Source organism: Primulina eburnea, unplaced genomic scaffold (genome assembly GCF_022965805.1).
Source record: "Primulina eburnea isolate SZY01 unplaced genomic scaffold, ASM2296580v1 ctg559_ERROPOS146420, whole genome shotgun sequence".
NCBI lineage: Eukaryota > Viridiplantae > Streptophyta > Magnoliopsida > Lamiales > Gesneriaceae > Primulina > Primulina eburnea.
Window position 1 is genome coordinate 60,944 of NW_027331347.1, and position 19,539 is coordinate 80,482.

The 19,539-nt window shown below is 37.3% G+C and overlaps 1 protein-coding gene across 1 annotated transcript; it reads right to left on the reverse strand.

The window, feature by feature from the left end:
- Positions 1–15,624: 15,624 nt before the first annotated feature.
- On the reverse strand, positions 15,625–17,151 carry LOC140821389 (B3 domain-containing protein Os03g0212300-like). The gene is made up of 4 exons (XM_073181865.1): positions 16,989–17,151; positions 16,597–16,900; positions 16,295–16,437; positions 15,625–16,206 (listed from the first exon to the last, which is right to left on the reverse strand). The coding sequence occupies exons 1-4, from the start codon at positions 17,058–17,060 to the stop codon at positions 15,838–15,840; spliced, it is 888 nt and encodes a 295-aa protein (XP_073037966.1). The 5' UTR covers positions 17,061–17,151; the 3' UTR covers positions 15,625–15,837.
- Between the last annotated feature and the right edge of the window lie 2,388 nt (positions 17,152–19,539).

Below are 19,539 nucleotides of genomic sequence, written 5' to 3' on the forward strand. Positions count from 1 at the left end.
TCATCTCTGTGTTTGCAAAATTTTTAGTCAATGTCATGCGATAATCACTAAAAATCAAGATCTCCATTGTCTATTTAGCATCACAGGTGTGTAAATTGTATCTAAGCATCGATAACATAAACAAACATGACACTGTAAAAGATATGTGACTCTCAAGTTATCATGAACACATATATGCTTTAGAACCACAATTTCATTTTCATCATCGTCCACACAATGATTTATCCATGATTCTTTACTAACGACTCTAACATGCAATAATGAAAATGACACGCTTTTTTTTTTCATTTTTTTGACTCGACTAAACTCCATACGAAATTAAAACAGTTTAATTACTGTGCACGAGGTAACTAACCATGTAGTTCTCAAACAAATTAATCAACTCTAACTCAACAAGCAAGCAAATCAAATTCACAACCCCCCCAAACTTAAGTACGTGTATTGTCCCCAATGTTCAGTGATATACCAAGAAAAACATGGGATCACGTTCCTCATACAACGAGCATCAGGACTCGTTGTCCTCGCTTGACAGCTCAACCTCCTCATCCTCATCATATTTGACATCATTTATTATTATTTTTTCAAAATCAGGTTTTTCAAAAATAAATTTGAGGGGCATTTTTCTAAAAAATTTCTTACGCGGTTACAAATAATAAACTCAACATGATTTAAAAACACACGATTGAGAAATACTGGCTCTGATACCAATGTTGGGACATCATGTTCTCTTACCCAAGTCACAACGGATGTTTAAAATTTTTATTTTCTTGGGCATCGTGTGTTTAATAAACCATTCATAGGGCGTTTAGGATATTACCTTTGCGTATAGAACGGTGGACTCCAAACTATTTCAGTACGAGATGGAGATAGTCCTTCTAGTAATTCCCTCTGAACTACTCTTTTTTTGATCGCCTAATTAGGTCCACGATCAGAAGCTTTGTTCCTTACTTGGATTGCACTAGTAATACCAAGCAATTCTTGCATTGAGACTGTAGTCTCCGAATTTCCAAAAGATGGAGACGTTGCAGCGTTGACGGCGCGGCATGGAAGCAAGAAGGAACGACCAAACTCTCTTTCAAAACAATGTATATGGCCGAGACTTTGAAGTAATGGGAGGAGAAAATTTCGAAAATTCTTGTGTGTAACTTTGTGTGCAAAATTATGGTATGTTATTATGAGCCCTAGTGGTGTATATATAGAATGAGACTCCTAATCCAATTAAGAGTTCCTCTTCTACTAGGAATTTAAGTCTTCAACCTACTAGGACTCTAATTTCATTATATTTAATTAATTCATATATTATTATTTATTATGTTATGTGTTAGTCAACTTTGAAAACACATAATATATAATAATATATGCATGTGCATATTAGTAGTCAATACTACTTGTAAGGTGTAGGAAATTCGAACTACGTAACCTGAAAACATGCAATCTAAGATTTTATTTAAAATATATGTTTAATGATTTTTATGCATTTAATGCATGATTATTGCATGGTTAGAGTTTTTCATGACTATTTTAAAGTTTCGTGTATTAGGGTTTTAAATTGCATTTCGCGCTCGAACGAGTAACGGAGACCGGGGATAATCTGGAAAAATATTTTGACTAGATAATTAATTTTAATTATTTAATATGAGGTGTTTTTAAGTGTATATTTCGAAAATTGGGCTTTGGTGGACATTTTTACTTGTCAGGTCATGTTATTAATCGGTACGCAAAATTTATCGAATCGGGGGACTTTTTGAGGGCTCGACCAATATTTTCAAAAATGTACTTAAACAAAATATTTTTCGGGAGTATTACTGGTCTTGATAAGTTTGTTTTAATGTTAAATGGGCTCAAAACCCTTTTAATTTTAAATTAGGGCCCATTAGTGTGTTATTTTATTCCTTAAACCTAATTAACTAAACCCTAACCCTACTTAACACCTTGTAGCCGCACCATCCCCTTCATTTAGCAGCCTTTTTTGAAAACTCTAACAGCGCCTCTTTATTTCCTCTCAAGTTCTTCAAGAAAATTCACTCCCGCCTCTCCGGTGCATGTTCTTCGCAAGGGCATTCAAGTTTTTGAGCGTAAAATCGTTGAGGCACTCTTGTATCTTCTTTATCTCTTCATTAACGCCAATATTATGCTGAATTTTATGTATTTGCATGAAAATCATTCGATCCATCTTGTGTTCACATTTTTGTATAAGTTGACACGAAAATTGCATTTTTTTATGACTCGTGTTCACGTTTTCATATATTTGTGCAAGGAGCTGCCGAGTTTTTGATGATAATGGGCTGTACACAGTGGTAAGGTGTTGTCATGAGGCTGGAGTCGAGGGCTATTCGGGTTAAGCTGAGGGCCGAGGGGTGTTTTATCGAGGGGTTGGCTCGTTTCGAGCGTAGATCGGGTGATGGGCTGAGCGGGCGGTGCAAGGGCTAACCCAAGCCATGGACCAGACCCTGGTGGGTCTGAGACACGGCCTAGGAAGGCTCAATCATTGTTGGAACCAGCCATGAAGCCGGTCAATCATGTTAAGGGGAGATTGGTCGCAGGTTGTGCGTTTGGTTGAACCTTGGGTGTGCGTATGTTTGGGGCATGCATGTGGCTAAGTCCTTGAGATGGTTCAGTCCAAGATGGTCCTAGGGTGGTCAAGGAGGGGATGGTTTGTGTCTGGTCCAATCTGGTTAGGTGCAGGTTCGATGTTTTGGTTCGAATGGCGCGACTAGGGTATGACTAGGTTGAGCAGAAATTTCCAGCAGCCTTTGGTCTTGTTTCGTGGGTCGTAAGTGGTCTAGAACGGGCTCGAGTTTACTTTTAAGAAATATTTTTATATATTTTTTGAGGTTTTTTGAAGAGTTTGGTAAGCTTTGGGTCGAAATTTGAGGTCCAGGGGTAAAATGGTCATTTTAGGTTTAAACTGGTCATTTTGCACCTGGGTCGAGTTTTGGTCCTGGTAGCGCCCTGAGAACAATTTGATATGGTTTTTAAATGTTTATGTATCACGTATATAACCTTTTTCGTAAATATGAAAAATATGATGCATGCTTGATTTTAATAAAAATTTACGTATATGCATGATTTTATTAAATGATGAACATTATGACACGTTTTTGAAGGATGAGAGTTGGTTGTGACTAATACGATTATATGAGATATTATGAGCTGAGATCAAGGCATAGTGGATGGGTAATGCTGTCGCTGATGTCCCCGTCGCCGGGTACCGCAGTTATATTATATGGATCCATCGAATAGAGCTGATACGAAAGTCACAACTAATAAACTGAATTCCATTAAAAGAAAATGTATATGTATATGATAATATGTTGAGACATGTTTTGACACGAAATGATTTTATGTTTATGCTTTTAAGTTCATTAAATGTATTTTTATTACTGTATTTTTTACTGATGTGTGCTATGTATATGTATTTATTATAATGTTACAGATGTGTTGAGTCTTTAGACTCACTAGGTTTGAATGATGCAGGTGAGCATGTTGATGAGGAGGCTCGAGGTGCCGAAGTCTAAATAGGCAGGGCTGGGTGTGCACACATGAACCCGATGACCTTATTTTTCCGCACTTCATGTTTATGAGTATGGAATGGACATAAATATTTTTATACGCTTTTGTTTTTACATGTTAAGGATTTGTCCAGATTTTACTTGTTTCGTATTTCCATGATTTTGGTACGTAATTATAGGTTTTTATGATTTGTCGTTATTTTAAACTACACTATTTTTACATGTCATTTGATTGCGATTGTTTTAGAAAGGTGTAATTTTCAGCAGTAGCATACATGCATAGATTAAGAATTTTCGAAAATTTAGCTTACAAAAAAAAAATTAATAGCATTTTAAATTAGTAGACGTCACAGTTGGTATCAGAGCCAGGGTACTGTATAGGGTTGTGGCACCGCCAGCTTCTGCAGCTCAGTCTTCAAGCCTCAAGTCTGTATGCTTTTATGTTTTAAAGGTTTTAAATATTTTATTGCTATCACTTGCATGATTACATGATGCACGTTTTACAGTGATTTCCAGTACATATTTAGATGAGTATTTTATTTAAGGATTAAACATTTTGAAAAATAGATTAAATTGCATGATGTGTTACGTTTAGACTTGGACTATGTTCAGATATCATGCTTCCCAGACGCGCCCCTAGCACTGACCGTCAAGATGACACTACTGAAGGCGATAAAGGCCTCCCGCCACCGCCTTAGGATGCAGCTAGCAGTGTGCTGGAGGGTATTGCCAGGTTTATGGAGCTGGTACAACAGGCTTCCCGACCTCATACCGACATTTATTAGCAGTTTAGACGGCTCAACCCGAAGGAGTTCGAGGGCACCACTGATCCGTTCTTGGCAGAGGGCTGGATTCGATCCTTGGAGCTACATTTTCAGTACTTGCAGATGAGGGATGACGCATATATGTTGAGAGATGGCGCATCCCTCTAGTGGGAGGGAGCCGCTCATGGAGTGGACTTGGCTACCTTCACTTGGGACTGGTTCAAGGAGATCTTATATAATAAGCACTTTCCAGCAGATGTCAGGAGCCACCTGACAAGGGAGTTCATTAGTCTCCCACAGGGGGGCCCATCCATAGCAGAGTTTATCAGGAAGTTTGATAGGGGCTATCATTGTGCCCCTCATTGCGAGAGATGTCGTCCAGAAGCTGAGGCTTTCATGGATGGCCTGAGACCCATCTTGCGCCAAGATGTGATGCTGATGAGACCGACGAGCTATGATGAGGCCACTTCTTGTGCTTTCCAAGCAGAGTAGGCACTCCGAGACATTGATTTCGAGATGCAGAGAAAGAGGCATCAGGCCCAATCCAGCTCCCAGCCGCAGAAAAAGCAGTTTACAGGGCCACCGAGGCTGCAAGGGCAGCAGAAGCCCCAGGGACAACTTAAGAGGCCTGAATAGAAGAGACTGTAACGTCCCAAAAATTTGAAGGTCCACATAAAACACATGCATGCAAGTTATTAAATATCTTTTGTATTTTATTAAATAGTTAAATTATCTGTTTAATTTTAAAATAATTTCTAACGATGCATGATTTATGATTGACATTATTTTAAATTATTACATGTTTATTTGATGTACGTTAAAATATTTTCTCGAATTTCTTGTTTCAGACAAATATTCGATAAGAGATCGAGGAAAGGAGATCGACGATGATTTATGCGATTTTAAAATGTGATATTTTATTTGAAGTCAAGAAAGTGGCATTATAAAATAATTTATTAAGTTTTTAGCATTTTTAAAGCCTAATTAATTTATTAGGTGATTTTAAACTTTTAAGGTTTGACACATGCGTATTTTAATTCAAATTTAGGGATGCTATTATTTTAGTGAGGAATTAGTATTTTATTTAGTATACTAATTGATTATTAGTATTTTAATATCCTAATTAAACCCTTTAATGCCCTCTCCACTAACCCACTAACACACACACACGTTCTCTACACACACACACATATACATGATGCACACACACACATGTCCCTTGGACTCCCATTTCAGTTTTTGGAAGGGCATAGGGCTCTTAAGCTTTTCTTTTCATCGTCCACCATTTCATTCCCTCCCTTGTTAATTCCTGAAGCACATGTCCATTTCTTCAAGATAATCGTCCCGAAATTCGTCCCGGATCGGCCCTCGCATCTCTCCCCTTCGATAGTCGTCGTATCGTGAGTATAATCATAAAAGACATGTATATTCTTTCGTTTTTGTATCGATCTTGTCATAGTAATTATTTTGATGTATATTGTATGAAAGACATGTGTATGTTATGCAAAAGTTTGAGCAAAAATGTTTGAAACGATTTTGAATCAGAATTTTGGATCTCAAAAACCGAGTCTGCTGTATTTTAAAATATTGGGAATTTTCGGTAGATTTTCTGGAAAATATTTCAACATATTAAACGTAGGCCTTTTGATAGCTTCGATTTGACAGTAAATTCGTAATTTTTGGACAATAAACGAGTGAGTTATGATCATTTTCGTGAGACTGCACAAGCTGTGAAATTTCTATGTCATAAAATCTATCACCCTCTGTTATTTCGAATTCTGTAACTTATAGGTTGATTTTCTGGAAATGTTTTCAACTTATGATTTGTAGTACATCGTGTTATATTCGATTTGACGGTAAATTTGTATTTCTTTGATAAAAATGAGGGATATATGATTTTTACGGTGACATCGCTCAAGCTGCAAAAATTTGTGCACGTTCTTCTCGTTTTCTCAAGTTTTGGTTGCAGGCTTCGTTGGGATCTTTTGAATCTTTGCTGCTTTGGTTAGTGCAGCATGTCCAGAGCATTCCAACGAAGCCCTCGATGTTTTTAATTATTTTTGACGTGCAAAAGAAAATGTTTTATTTTTTAGGTATGCTAAATGACTTGTGACCAAATATGAATGGGTTTGGAAGTCAGTGAACGTGGCCGAGGACCTCTCCACCCCGGTAAAGTATGACCGGGTTTGATCAAGATTGGAAAGCGGTAAAGTATGACCAGGGACCAATCCACCCAGTAAAGTATGACCGGGGATCTTATGTATGTGGTAGTGGACATCCCTGCCAGCCCAGTATTGTGGTTTAGTCTGATCAGGCGCATTTATGTATGAGTCACTTGCTTTGAAACATATCTCTACAAAAAAATGATTATGTTTATGTATGTCCAAGTATTACGATGCAAGTATGTTTATGAAAGGTTTTACGATAGATGGCACGTCTACGTTTAGGTATGTATGTCCTACTTTAAAATGCATGTGGTTTTATTATGTATTACTTGTTATTCCCAGTTTATACATGTTGAGTCTTTAGACTCACTAGACTTGATCAATTCAGGTGAGGACGAGTTTGAGGAGACGAGAGGTGGGGATCGGTGAGCTGGCTCGGACTGTGCGGTGGACTAACCCGAAGACCGCTTAAGTTTCAAGAAAACTTTTTATGCATGTTGAACTCTTTTACTCTAATTTTAACGAATTACTTTATGTTGTTTTAAACAAGTACTTGTGGCTAGTTTGTTTACATTTCAATATTGGTTCAAGCAATTTACTTACGAGTGTATTTTGATAAATTGTTATTCATTTAAGAAAATTTTTATTTTTCCGCAAAATTCAATTAGTTCAAAAATACGGTACCATCAAAATCGTTTCAAACATTTTTTCTCAAACTTTTGCATAACATACACATGTTTTTCATACAATATACATCAAAATAATTACTATGACAAGATCGATACAAAAACGAAAGAATATACATGTCTTTTATGATTATACTCACGAAACGACGACTATCGAAGCGGAGAGATGCGGGGGTCGATCCGGGACGAATTTCGGCACGATTATCTTGAAAAATGGACATGTGCTTTAGGAATTAACAAGGGAGCGAATGAAATGGTGGATGCTGAAAAGAAAAGCTTAAGAGCCCTATTCCCTTCACCAAAAACTGAAATGGGAGTTCAAGGGACATGGTTGTACTTGTGTGTGTACATTTATGTGTGTGCATCATATGTGTGTGTGTGTAGAGAACGTATGTGTGTGTTTTAGTGGGTTAGTGGGGAGGGCATTAAAGGGTTTAATTAGGATATTAAAATACTAATAATCAATTAGTATACTAAATAAAATACTAACACTAATAATCAATTAGTATACTAAATAAAATACTAATTCTCCACTAAAATAATAGCATCCCTAAATTTGAATTAAAATATGCATGTGTGAAACCTTAAAAGTTTAAAATCTTAAAATCATTTGATAAATTAATTAAGCTTTAAAAATGCTAAAAACTTAATAAATCATTTTAAAATGCCACTTTCTTGACTTGAAATAAAATACCACATTTTAAAATCACCTAAATCGTCGCCGATCTCATTTCCTCGATCCCGCATCGAATATTTACCTGAAACAAGAAACTCGAGAAAATATTTTAACGTACATCAAATAAACATGTAATAATTTAATTTAATACCAATCATAAATCATGCATCGTTAGAAATCATTTTAAAATTAAATAGATAATTTAACAATTTAATAAAATACAAAAGAAATTTAATAACTTGCATGCATGTGGTTTATGTGGACCTTTAAATTTTCGGGACGTTACAGAGACCACCTCAGGTGCCAGGGGCACCTAAGCCAGAGGACAGACAGCCGTGTAAACAATGCAACTGATTCCACTTCGGCAAGTGCATGTGGGGGACCTGCAAATGTTTTATTTGTGAGCAGAAGGGTCATAAAGCGGTGGATTGCCCTAGGAACAAGGGCCCCACTACCGGCAGAGCATATGTGATGCATGCCGAGGAGGCAGAAGCCGAGCCTGACTCTACTTTGATCACCAGTAACTTCTACGCTTAAGTTTATTTATTTATTGCTTGATTGCATGAGATTATATGATTGTTATGAGAATTAACTTATGGGATTGAGAACATAAAAGGAACTAGGATGCATGCTCTACCTAGTTGAAACTAAGGATTGAATTGCATGAATTGAGAATTTTAAGGACCTAAGTGTAATAACCGATAATATGAGGACCTAATTGCAAAAACCAAGATTTTAAGGGGCTATTTTCGAGCAGCCTTTGGTCTTGTTTCGTGGGTCGTAAGTGGTCTGGAACGAGTGGGTTAGGGGCTGTTCATGTAGGTTTAAGTCATGGTTTGAGTCGGGAAAATTTCTGTTATATTTCGGGTTGATTCGGGTTAAAACAGGGACCTCGTCCCAAGTTTTAAAACGAATCGATTAAGTTTTGAACGGGCTCGAGTTTACGTCTAAGAAATATTTTTAAATATGTTTTGAGGAGTTTGGTAAGTTACGGGTCGAAATTTGATATCTAGGGGTAAAATGGTTATTTTGGATTTCCAACGGCAAAATGGTCATTTTGCTCTCGGGTCGAGTTTTGGTCCTGGCTGCGTCCTGAGAACAATTTGATATGGTTTTTAAATGTTTAAGTATCACATATATTACCTTTTTCGTAAATATGAAAAATACGATGCATGCTTGATTTTAAGGAAAATTTACGTATATACATGATTTTATTAAGTGATGACCATGATGACGCATTTTTGAAGGATGAGAGTTGGTTGTGATTAATACGATTATATGAGATATTATGAGCTGATGTCAAGGCTCACTGGACGGGTAATTCTGTCGCTGATGTCCTTGTTGCCGGGTACCGCGATTATATTAGATAGATCCATCGAATAGAGCTGATACGAAAGTCACAACTAATGAACTGAATTCAATTAAAAGAAAATGTATACGTATATGATGATATGTTGAGACATGTTTTGACACGAAATGATTTTATACGGCATGTTTATGTTTATGATTTTAAGTTCATTAAATGTATTTTTATTACTGTATTTTTCACTGATGGGTGCTTTGTATATGTACTTGTTATAATGTTATAGATGTGTTGTGTAGAACCCGTAAAATCAGTAGACGTAAAAGCCATGCATAATTCTAGATTTTTTAAATTTAATTGACTTCATTGCATGATTATTTTAAATGCATTTCTTTGAAGTTAATTATTTATTTTTTCAGTTCAGTAGTTGATTTTTAGCATTTCAGTTATTTCAGTGAGGCCGGACCGGAGTTGGAGTTTTGAGATAGAATTTAAGATTTGAGAAATATTCCCAGGATTTAATTTAGCTAGCAAGTAAGTTAATTTAAGTTAAAAAGGAGGTTTGAGGATATATTTTGATTATTTGAGGCGAGTAGAAAAAAATTAGTTCATTTAAGTTACTTAATTAAGGGGTTAGCTCACTAAATTAATTAAAAGATTAGTGAGGCTTTTAAAGGTTAGTGATTTACTAAGTAATTAACATTTCCCCCTTCATTTTTAATTGGGAATTTCGGCCACCCCATTTGTCAAGACAAACTAGGACTTGCCAACTCACCTTTGACCCATTCTTGGTTGATTAGCATGCTAATTCTTTTAGCTATTTTTTTTCCACCTTAATTAATTAATACTAGACCACTATCCTAACCCTTGATTGGCATGATAAAAAATCGGCCACTATACTCTAGAACCATCCAAAAGATCATTTGATAGCAATTCAAATTCAAAATTCAAATGCATGAAGACTTGGTCTTGATATCTTCCTTATATCTTGCACCTATCCTCCTCTCTCCCATAACCACTTACTCCCCTCCCCATTGCACGAAAATTAGAGCCATTTCAGAGTGTAAAGTCGTGAGTCTTAGCTAGGAAAGAAGGCAAGAAAAATCGAGAGCAAGAATTAAGAGAAGCGCTCCATCTCCTCTGCGCCGAGTCGTCGCATCCTTTCGTTTTTCCATCAAACGAATCAAGGCATGTACATATTCTTTTCTAAACCTCAATCAAGGCATATTAACATTATTTTCATGATTCATGATCACCATTTCATGCCCAAAACGAAATACATCACAGATTTTGTTAAACGGAACACATGCAGATTTTTATTGGTTTCCTTGTGCACCTCACGCTTTTCTGAGTTTTGATGGTTTCAGGTGGATGGCTCGACTCCAGGCTCCCAAGGCGACTCCTAGACACGTAATAGGATGCATTAGGATCGTGTTTGTCCATTCATGCAGCCCCCATATTGCTGAGAATTCAGAATTTGACAGCAACTCCCTTGCTGCCATGTATGCTCTTCGAAATTCAGATTTTCTGTCCAAGGGGTTTGATCTGATCTTGGCTGCCCTAAGGGCTCTTAGCCATGGTTGGATCACTCCCCTAGCATTTCTAAGACGTGACTAAGTCGCCCTTTTGGTGGCTTGGTCCATGGCTCCTCGGTTTTTAAGCAAAACAACACAACAGCCCCCTCCCCTCTCGGCCCTTCGATTTGACAGCTTGTGTGAGTTTCGAATTGTATGGTTTGGTGTGGATCTTGGTTGGCCTATGGCCCTTAGCCACGGTTTACACCTTGCCCCTAGATGTCTAGATCGTGCCATGGTCAATCAAATGGCCACTGGAACGACACGAGACATTAATCGAAGCAACACACTACACACGCGCAGATTGAGTCTCGATAAGAGTTTGTGAGTTGTTTCTGGTATGGTCCGAATCGTGTCTGGCCAAAAGCCCTTAGCCATGGTTCAAATCATTCCTTGGGATGTTGGTAAGGGTCTCTGGTCGGTGGTTCACGCCCCAATGGCCAATAGACTCGAAAACGACACAAGACAAGCGAGTGCACAGCTGCTGGAAATTTACAGCAAGTTGTGGCGTCGTTCAGAAGGCCCGTTAGAGTTCTGGGTTGGCTTTTAGCCCATGGCCTTGGACTGGACAGTGCCTCATTGAGTTAGGAAGGTCATGTTTTCGACCGTTCATCATTCGGATCATTTTTGAGGTCGTACGAGAATTTACGGTGCGACGTGCCAAATTGACTCTCGAAAAAGCGTTTCACGTTTTGGCCTCCGTTTCACATGAATTCGACCCTCATCATTTTAGGAGCATAATTTCAGTATGTTTAGCGTATTTTAATCATGACATGATGACGGTTCAGTGTTGGTTCGGGTTGGTTCGGAGTCATGATTAAAATACGGAGTCGTTAAGCGTAATTGTCAAAATTTTCAAACTTTAGTTCATCATTCATCCAAGAAAAATCTATTGCATATTTTATGGCATATTTAGGTCGAAGCGAGCTTGGGGACGATCCATTCCAGTTGGTAAAATTTCAGGATATTTTCATTATCGTCAGTTAATTATTTTACGTGCATGAAAACAGAAAATGATTATTTTTGAGATTTATGCGATATGGCTTGTGGTGCATTCACTATGTGGGAGCATTATTTATACGGTCGCCAGTGACCGCTTAGTTCAGGTTGGTACCATCAGGTCACCAGTGACCGCTTAGTTCAGGTTGGTACCATCGGGTCTTCAGTGACCGCCAGCTCAGTTTCAGGCTCCCCGGTAGTCAGTTACCGATCAGTTCAGCTTAGTGCAGTGGCCACAGGCGTAAAAACATAATCTCAACAGAAAATTTTATCTGTTATTTCAGTACAGGCTCCAAGGAGCAAATATTTTTACTGTGATTATCAGTTCAGTTATGCACATATTATAATTGCTCAGATCAGTTTATCTTCAGCATGATTACAGATTATTTTCTGTATGCCTCATGACATAATATTTTACCTCATGCATATTTTACTTCAGATTTTACTCGTTACCTGCGATATATGCATGCTGAGTCTTTAGGCTCACTAGACTTGATTGTTGTAGGTACTGTTGAGGCTAGGGCCGAAGGCGGGGACCAGTGAGCCAGCTTGGGTCGGCAGTAGTGGCACCCGAGGACCTCAGTACAGCAGTGTTTATTTTATTCCGCAAACAAATTTTTATCAGTCATTGGATATTTTTAAGTTGTTATTGTTGGCAAACAATTATTTTCTTCCGCTGCAACATTTTTGAAACATTGAACTTGATTCACCAGTTGATTTTATGAATGAGGTCATTTAAGTTCTTTTAAAAAGAAAATTTTTAATTTTCCGTAAATTTTAAAGCAAGAAGTTCAGGGGCCTTCACATGTTGAGTCTTTAGACTCGCTAGGTTTGAATGATGTAGGTGAACACGTTGATTAGGAGGCTGGAGGTGTCAAAGTCTGAGTAGACAGGGCTGGGTGTGTTCACATGAACCCGAGGACCTTATTTTTCCGCACTTCATGTTTATGAGTATGGAGTGGACATGAATATTTTTATACGCTTTTGTTTTTACATGTTGAGGATTTGTCCAGATTTTTATTGTTTGTTATTTGTATGATTTTGGGAAGTAAGTCTAGGTTTTTACGATTTGTCGTTATTTTAAACTTACAAAATAAATTTTTTCGAACTCATTGTAATCCCGATCGACTATCTTCCAGCACCAATATGCTCAGAATACAAGTCTTGTTAATATAATGAAAATAAAAAATTTCTTAAATTTTCACTTACCATATCGGGCAGCTGGCAGTTTTAGTAACTCTTTCACAAAACAGGCAGTTCCACTATTATTCCTTAATTGGCAATCATGTTAACTTCTATTTCTTACATCCAATGTAATCAGCTCATAAACTCTTTTTCAAGCTTCCTGTTTGATCTCCATCAAATCGCAAAATTCAACTCCTTGAACTTTGACTATCTCAACGAGAATACAGAAACCGATACTTTTATGACCCTCAACGGTTCAGAGGTACAACTATCTGTGAGCTCACATCTCCATGTGATTCAAAATAACATTTATTCTTATTCGAGTTGACCCTAATTAATTACATTCTTTCCATTAACTCCTTGATCAAGAATGTCAGAATTTATTTCTGATTGCACCCATCGGATCATGATAAGAGCGTCTAGTAGCATTGTCCCATTGTCCCTTAGATATCACTGATAGTGCCTGCAAAAATCTTTAGTCATGGTTAGCGTACAATACGGTCCCTTCAACACATATATACTGATCGAATCTGCAACCATTGGTATATCGAGAGTTGCATTTGAATTCGATAACGATGTGATTTATCTTTGAGTGCTAATAGTGGCATGCATGTGCAACTAGGAAAACACCTTTCCCTAAAGCACATATCTTGCTCTGGCCAGAGACTCTCTGTACTATTAACTCATCATATCACATATGATATCTTCACCCGTAGGCGAACGGTGAATCCCCAACTACAATGCATTTGCTTCTACGTATTTCAAAACTACACCGAACCTGGCTACCTGATAACCTTCAATGGAGTCGACAAACGGATCAAAGTGCATGCTAGTACGTATAGCCCCTACATTGTCTCGAGTCAAAGGACTAATTGTGTAAAACCGCTGATTATTCAACTCGATAAGTGAGAACCACTTGGACAGTCCGAAGGAGAGTTGTTCATTGCATCATCATATGATCACCTATATGTGTGAATGGACATCTTTCATGCCTTTGCCAATGGAACGTGGCGTATATACCACATATGATAGTCTTGAACTCTCAAGCTCGAGCGACATTTATCCTTGTTTTAGGCTGTTGAATCGACTAAGAACTTGTTTAGAATATACGGTATACTTCATAATGAATTTCATGATCTTACGTTGTGACGCAGATCTCATGATACCTATTGTATATTCAAAAAATTTTTCTATACAGCTTGAATAGGTATACAGCTAAAGTATAATGTCATATATGAATAAAGTCGTAAAATATTATTAAAATAAAGATTGTTTTACATTCGAGTCAATAAAAGCTCAAGCCACAAGTTGGTTTGACGGGCATCTACTCTAAAACAAATTGGGATCAGAATTATCAGGTTTCATAATTGAGCCATCGACGAACCCCAAATTGTTCTACACAGAGAGAGCTATAATCATAGATAGATACCAAGAGGCAAAGTTATATCCAGTTAGTGGTTGAGAGACTCGAACAAGGCCTGGACTATCAAAGTCATCTATGTAGTAAGGGCTTGTGGAATCATCAGAGTTGGTGGTCGTTGGTGACATTGCAATAGAACTTCAAAGAAATCGACTAGATTATGGTCCGAGAACGATGAAATCAGGGAATGAATTCAGTTAGATCGTCGAAATAAGAGCGCGGCAAACGCTCCGATTTAATCGGATATCTGGAATCAATGAGCAAGCAGCGAGCTCTCTGATACCATATTGAGCGTAGAAAAAGGAGAGCGAGATGGGAAATCTTCATTCTTTGATTAATGAAAACTTTGTAAACAAAGAGCTTATACACGTTTATATAGAACAGTCTATTAACCTACTAACAAACAATTAACCACTATATTAACTAATAACCAACTGACTAAGCTATTTATTAAATAAATGATAGCTAATAAATTTTTGTGAAATCTTTTGATTGTGAGATTACTCGTAGGACTTTTACTTAATGTCTATTTTCTTGATTCTAATTTTCAAATTCGTCGTGTCTTCTTAGGTTTATATAGCTTCATGGAGGACCTTAGTCGAGTTAGGAGACCTAGGCCAGTACTGGGATGCATCGAATATTCAAGTCTATAGAATCAATTTCAAAAAAGTTGTGTACTTGAACCGGAACGAGAAAGGGAGAGTGGAGAAAAATGATAGAAACACCAAGTGTAACTGTGTGAGAGTTGCTGACTAAAGTTGATAGATTCTGATTACAGGTTTTGCTCCGTTTCTTGCAAGGTAATTTATTATATCATCTTCATGCATTTATATATTAGGGTTAGTTAAGAAAACCTCAAAAAGAAAAAATATTTAAATTGAAACTGAACATTTTTATTATTCTGTTATGTTGCAGATGAGAGGAGCACATAGTTATCCTACCGTATAAGGAGAAGAAAAGCTAGGTTCCCACACACACACACATGCTTTGAGATTTTACTGGTAATTTTCTTGTTTTGAACCTCTGTCATTGTCACCAATTGAATTTATTAAAGTACATTTCTTTAATTTCTTGCAAGAACTTAGGTGAAATTTAATTTTTTTTACACATCGTTATTGGAATTCACAAAAATGATCCATTCAACGAATTATCTTGTGTGACATTTGGTCTATCCAATGGGATTGATTGTAGCATACACAAAAGCAATTCTCATCAAACAATTTGTAGCACAGTACGATCACATGACACACATAGGCTCATAGCTACTATTCGTTCAGGGGCCTCACCACTACAAATATCAGTGAAAAAGCAAGTCCATGGGAATTTCCAAAACCATAGTCATCACAAACAAGAAATTTACTGATCAAATATGGCTCGGCTTCTCTAGTTCTGAAGTGCTTTTTAGCAACTATCAGAGGCATGAAACGGTACCAATACTCATAAGTTCATTTTCATTCGATTTATATTACGGATCGTAGCTAAATAGCAACACGAAAGAGTTGATCAAAGTTCCAAGACTTTGACCCTCAGCCAAGATCGAAACCCCTACACAATCAAAAGAAAACACATTCCTCCTTACATGGCAAGGCATTTAAGTCATGAGGCATACGAAGTTTCGAAGGGCTCCCCTTTCGTTTCCGGGGCTTGAAAAGTTTTCCTCCATTTGTCCCCTTATTCAAAACCTTGGCTTTCACTAAGTTGCCACCAGGCTCTTCACATTCGAGCAGAACCGTGCTTCCAGGAGCAGCCTTGTTGCCTACGAGAAAATCATTCCACCCGGCAGTCAGCGCAAATCGGTATGCCCCGTTTTGCCGGGGAATAGATTCCATCTGAACCGGCCACAGCCTCAATTTTGAGTCCTGCAAATGTATCGTTCTATCTTCAGCGATTCCAGCCGACAGCACAAAATATTTTGGGATGTCCTGTTGTGGTCGTGACAACAAAAAGTGAGTAAACGTTGGAGTACCAATAAAATGAAAAGTGGAACTTGGGATATGACAGAATATTCACCAGTCTGCAGGATTCTCGCCTATCCAGTATCTTGGAAAAACGTCCAATCTTGCCAGCATCAGATTCATCTCGAGGATCAGCCCACTCTTCATCCTCGCTTTTTATCTTTACATCCAAATCTTCTGCCACTGGAGCACGATTCACTGCAAATCAACAGCAAAATACATAAAAAATGTTTCTTTTATTTCTTACAATAGGGGGAAAAGCCCTATATGCCACCGATTGAATCGTGTGAAACAGTCACATCAACAGATAAAGCCCTAACGAAGTTAACCATAGGCATATTATATTACCAAACTCACCAGCTTCATCAGGATCGGAATCTTCGACCGGATTATTAATTGCTGTAATTTCCCTCTCACAAGCACTGATTCCATAAACAGAAACATCAAATACGGAACTTCCTCTATACCAGAACACCACAAATTCTCCAATTGCAAGCCCTAAATCTTCACAAAACTTCGACCACCCTCCAGCAAAGTAATAATTTTGATCCTCCTGTTTCTCCAACTTCACATCCCACAATGTCCCAGAACTAGTCCTGAGTTCGGCGAGGGATTGGGGTAGAATTTCTCCCCATTTCTTCACGAAAGCAGGCGGCAACCGCTGCATCGCAAAATCCATTAAAAAAAATTCAGTTAAATTCGAATTCTTCGTGCGTAAAATTACTGAATAGAAGGATCTAAACACTTACGAGTCGGCGATTGAAGTCTTGGTCTATCAAAACCTTGAAAAACGAGGGCGTGGATTTTGGGTTCCTGTCCATTGCTTGTTCTTGCTTCTACAACAAATTCTTCGAACAGAATCCGACTCTTTTTCTGATACCCCACTTTCTGTATGAATGAATCCAACCGACAATATAATGGAATGGGATTCCGTATGTAATTATTTAAGTAAATGACCTTTGTTTGACCATGAATTTGAAATATAACCTAGTTGATTTTTTACCATTGTTTATTCATTGTATTTTTGTGTGTTTGAAAGTCTTTTGCAAAAAAAAAAATTTAAAGGAATGTCATAAAAATTGTGGGAGAAATTGGTTAAATAACCTCAGTTAATTATTTTTTTTTAAGAAAATGACATCTTAAAATGTATTTAAAATATATTTGAGGAGGTCATTTTTTAAAAAAAATGGTTGATCGAAGTTAAAAAATAAAATACCCCAAAAATTGTTTGACCAAGGTCGTTTTTCAAACTATCCTGCAGCCATGATGGAATAGAACCATCTAACCATTCTAATTGCAAAGAAATTGTCACAGCTTTTCTAGCTAAGAGATGGGCGATGTTGTTGGCCGAGCGTCTCATGCGTGAAAGAGAGATGAAAGAGTTGGACATAAACATAGACTTGATCTCCGAAGCCAAGACACCCACTGGACCAAGCTCCTCCTCAGCTTTAACAGCATCCCAAGAGTCAGAGAAGACGCACACATTGGTATTGTCAAGCTTCAAACAAAAATCCATACCACACCGGATTGCTAATAATTATGCTCCTTGGACTGTATTTGGATCGCGAATAACCAAGGTAAGAGCACCACGAACCAGACCAAGCGAGTCTCTCACACTGTATCTGTTACAAGCATAATCGAAGCCTGCATCAACGTCTAACATGAAATGATCTAGTATCGGATGCTTCCAAGAAATATCCGAATTCTGCTGAGGTTCACTCCCTACATTATCACACATCGATCTGTATCTTCGGATTGAGTCCAATAGCACATCACCCCAATCTATGCTAACCTTTGATTGCTGGCCAGTATACTCATGCATTCTTTTACAAATTTCAGCCCAAATGCCCAACACAACACCACAAACAGTTCGAAATCCTCCTGCTTGAATATCATCAACACAAATAAAGCGAAATAAAAAAAAGAAGCATTACGACGCGATTTTAAGCAATACCAAAACAGTACTGAATTTTCCTAGATTGCATAAATTGCATAAAAATAATTAAACACATAATTAAAAAAAAAGAATCCTAGATTGCATGCAATTAGGTTACGCGAATTAAATTCTTGGACCTTACAACCAATGCTCCCTACTGGAATGCATTATACATATATAAGTCTAATTGAATCAAACATGGTAGTTGATAATTCTTCATTACTAACCAATTGACATGATCGATTAGGACATACAATGATGTGAAAAATTATAGAAAATACACATGGTCATCCACTGAAAGACCAGAAGATTTTTCAAATCATAAGTTTTAATACAAAGCATGTTGTTTTGGAAAATTTATTATAAAACCATCACCAGCTAAAATCCAAACTGAATCACCTATGTTTCTCGAAAGTATTCAGGGTGATTTGTAGACCAATTCATCCACCATGTGGACCATTTAGATATTTTATTGTACTAATTGATGCCTCCAGCAGATAGTCACATGTATGTTTATTATCAACTCGGAATGTGGAATTTGCAAGATTACTTGCTCAGTAATAAAATTGCGGAATCAATTTCCCTATCATACAATCAAGAAAATTAGACTTGATAATGCTGGTAATTTACTTCCCAGACTTTCAATTATTATTATATGTCAATGGGAATCACTGTTGACCATCATGTTTCTTATGTACATACACAAAATGGATTAGCTGAATCATTGATTAAACGTCTATAACCGATTGCTAGACCAATGATTGTGAAAACATAATTTCCTGTTTCAATATGGGGACGTGCAATTTTACATGATGTTGCATTAATTCGCATCAGACCAAGTGCTTATTATAAATACTCCCCATTGTAGCTTGCATTTGGTAAAGAACCAGACATTTCTCATTTGAGAATTTTGAGATGTATGGTATATGTGCCTATTGCACGGCCTCAACGAACAAAAATGGGACCAAAAGAAAGATCGGAATTTATATCGGTTATGATAGCCCATCAATCATTTGATATCTTGTGTCTCAAACAGACGACGTGTTTACAACACGTTTTGCTTATTGTCGTTTTAATGAGTAAATCTTCCCAATGTTAGGGGGAGAAAAGAAAAATATCGAAAAGAAAATTACATGGTATACATCATCATTGTTATATCTAGATCCAAGAACTAAACAATGTGAAAAAGATGTACATCAAATTGTGCACTTGCAAACAATATCAGATACCAGATGCATTTGCAGACACAAAAGAGGTAACTAAATCATATATACATGCTGCAAATGCCCCTACTCGAATTGAAATTCCAAAGAAACAAATTGAAGACACTCATGATGTCAATAAACGCCTGAAGCATGGAAAGC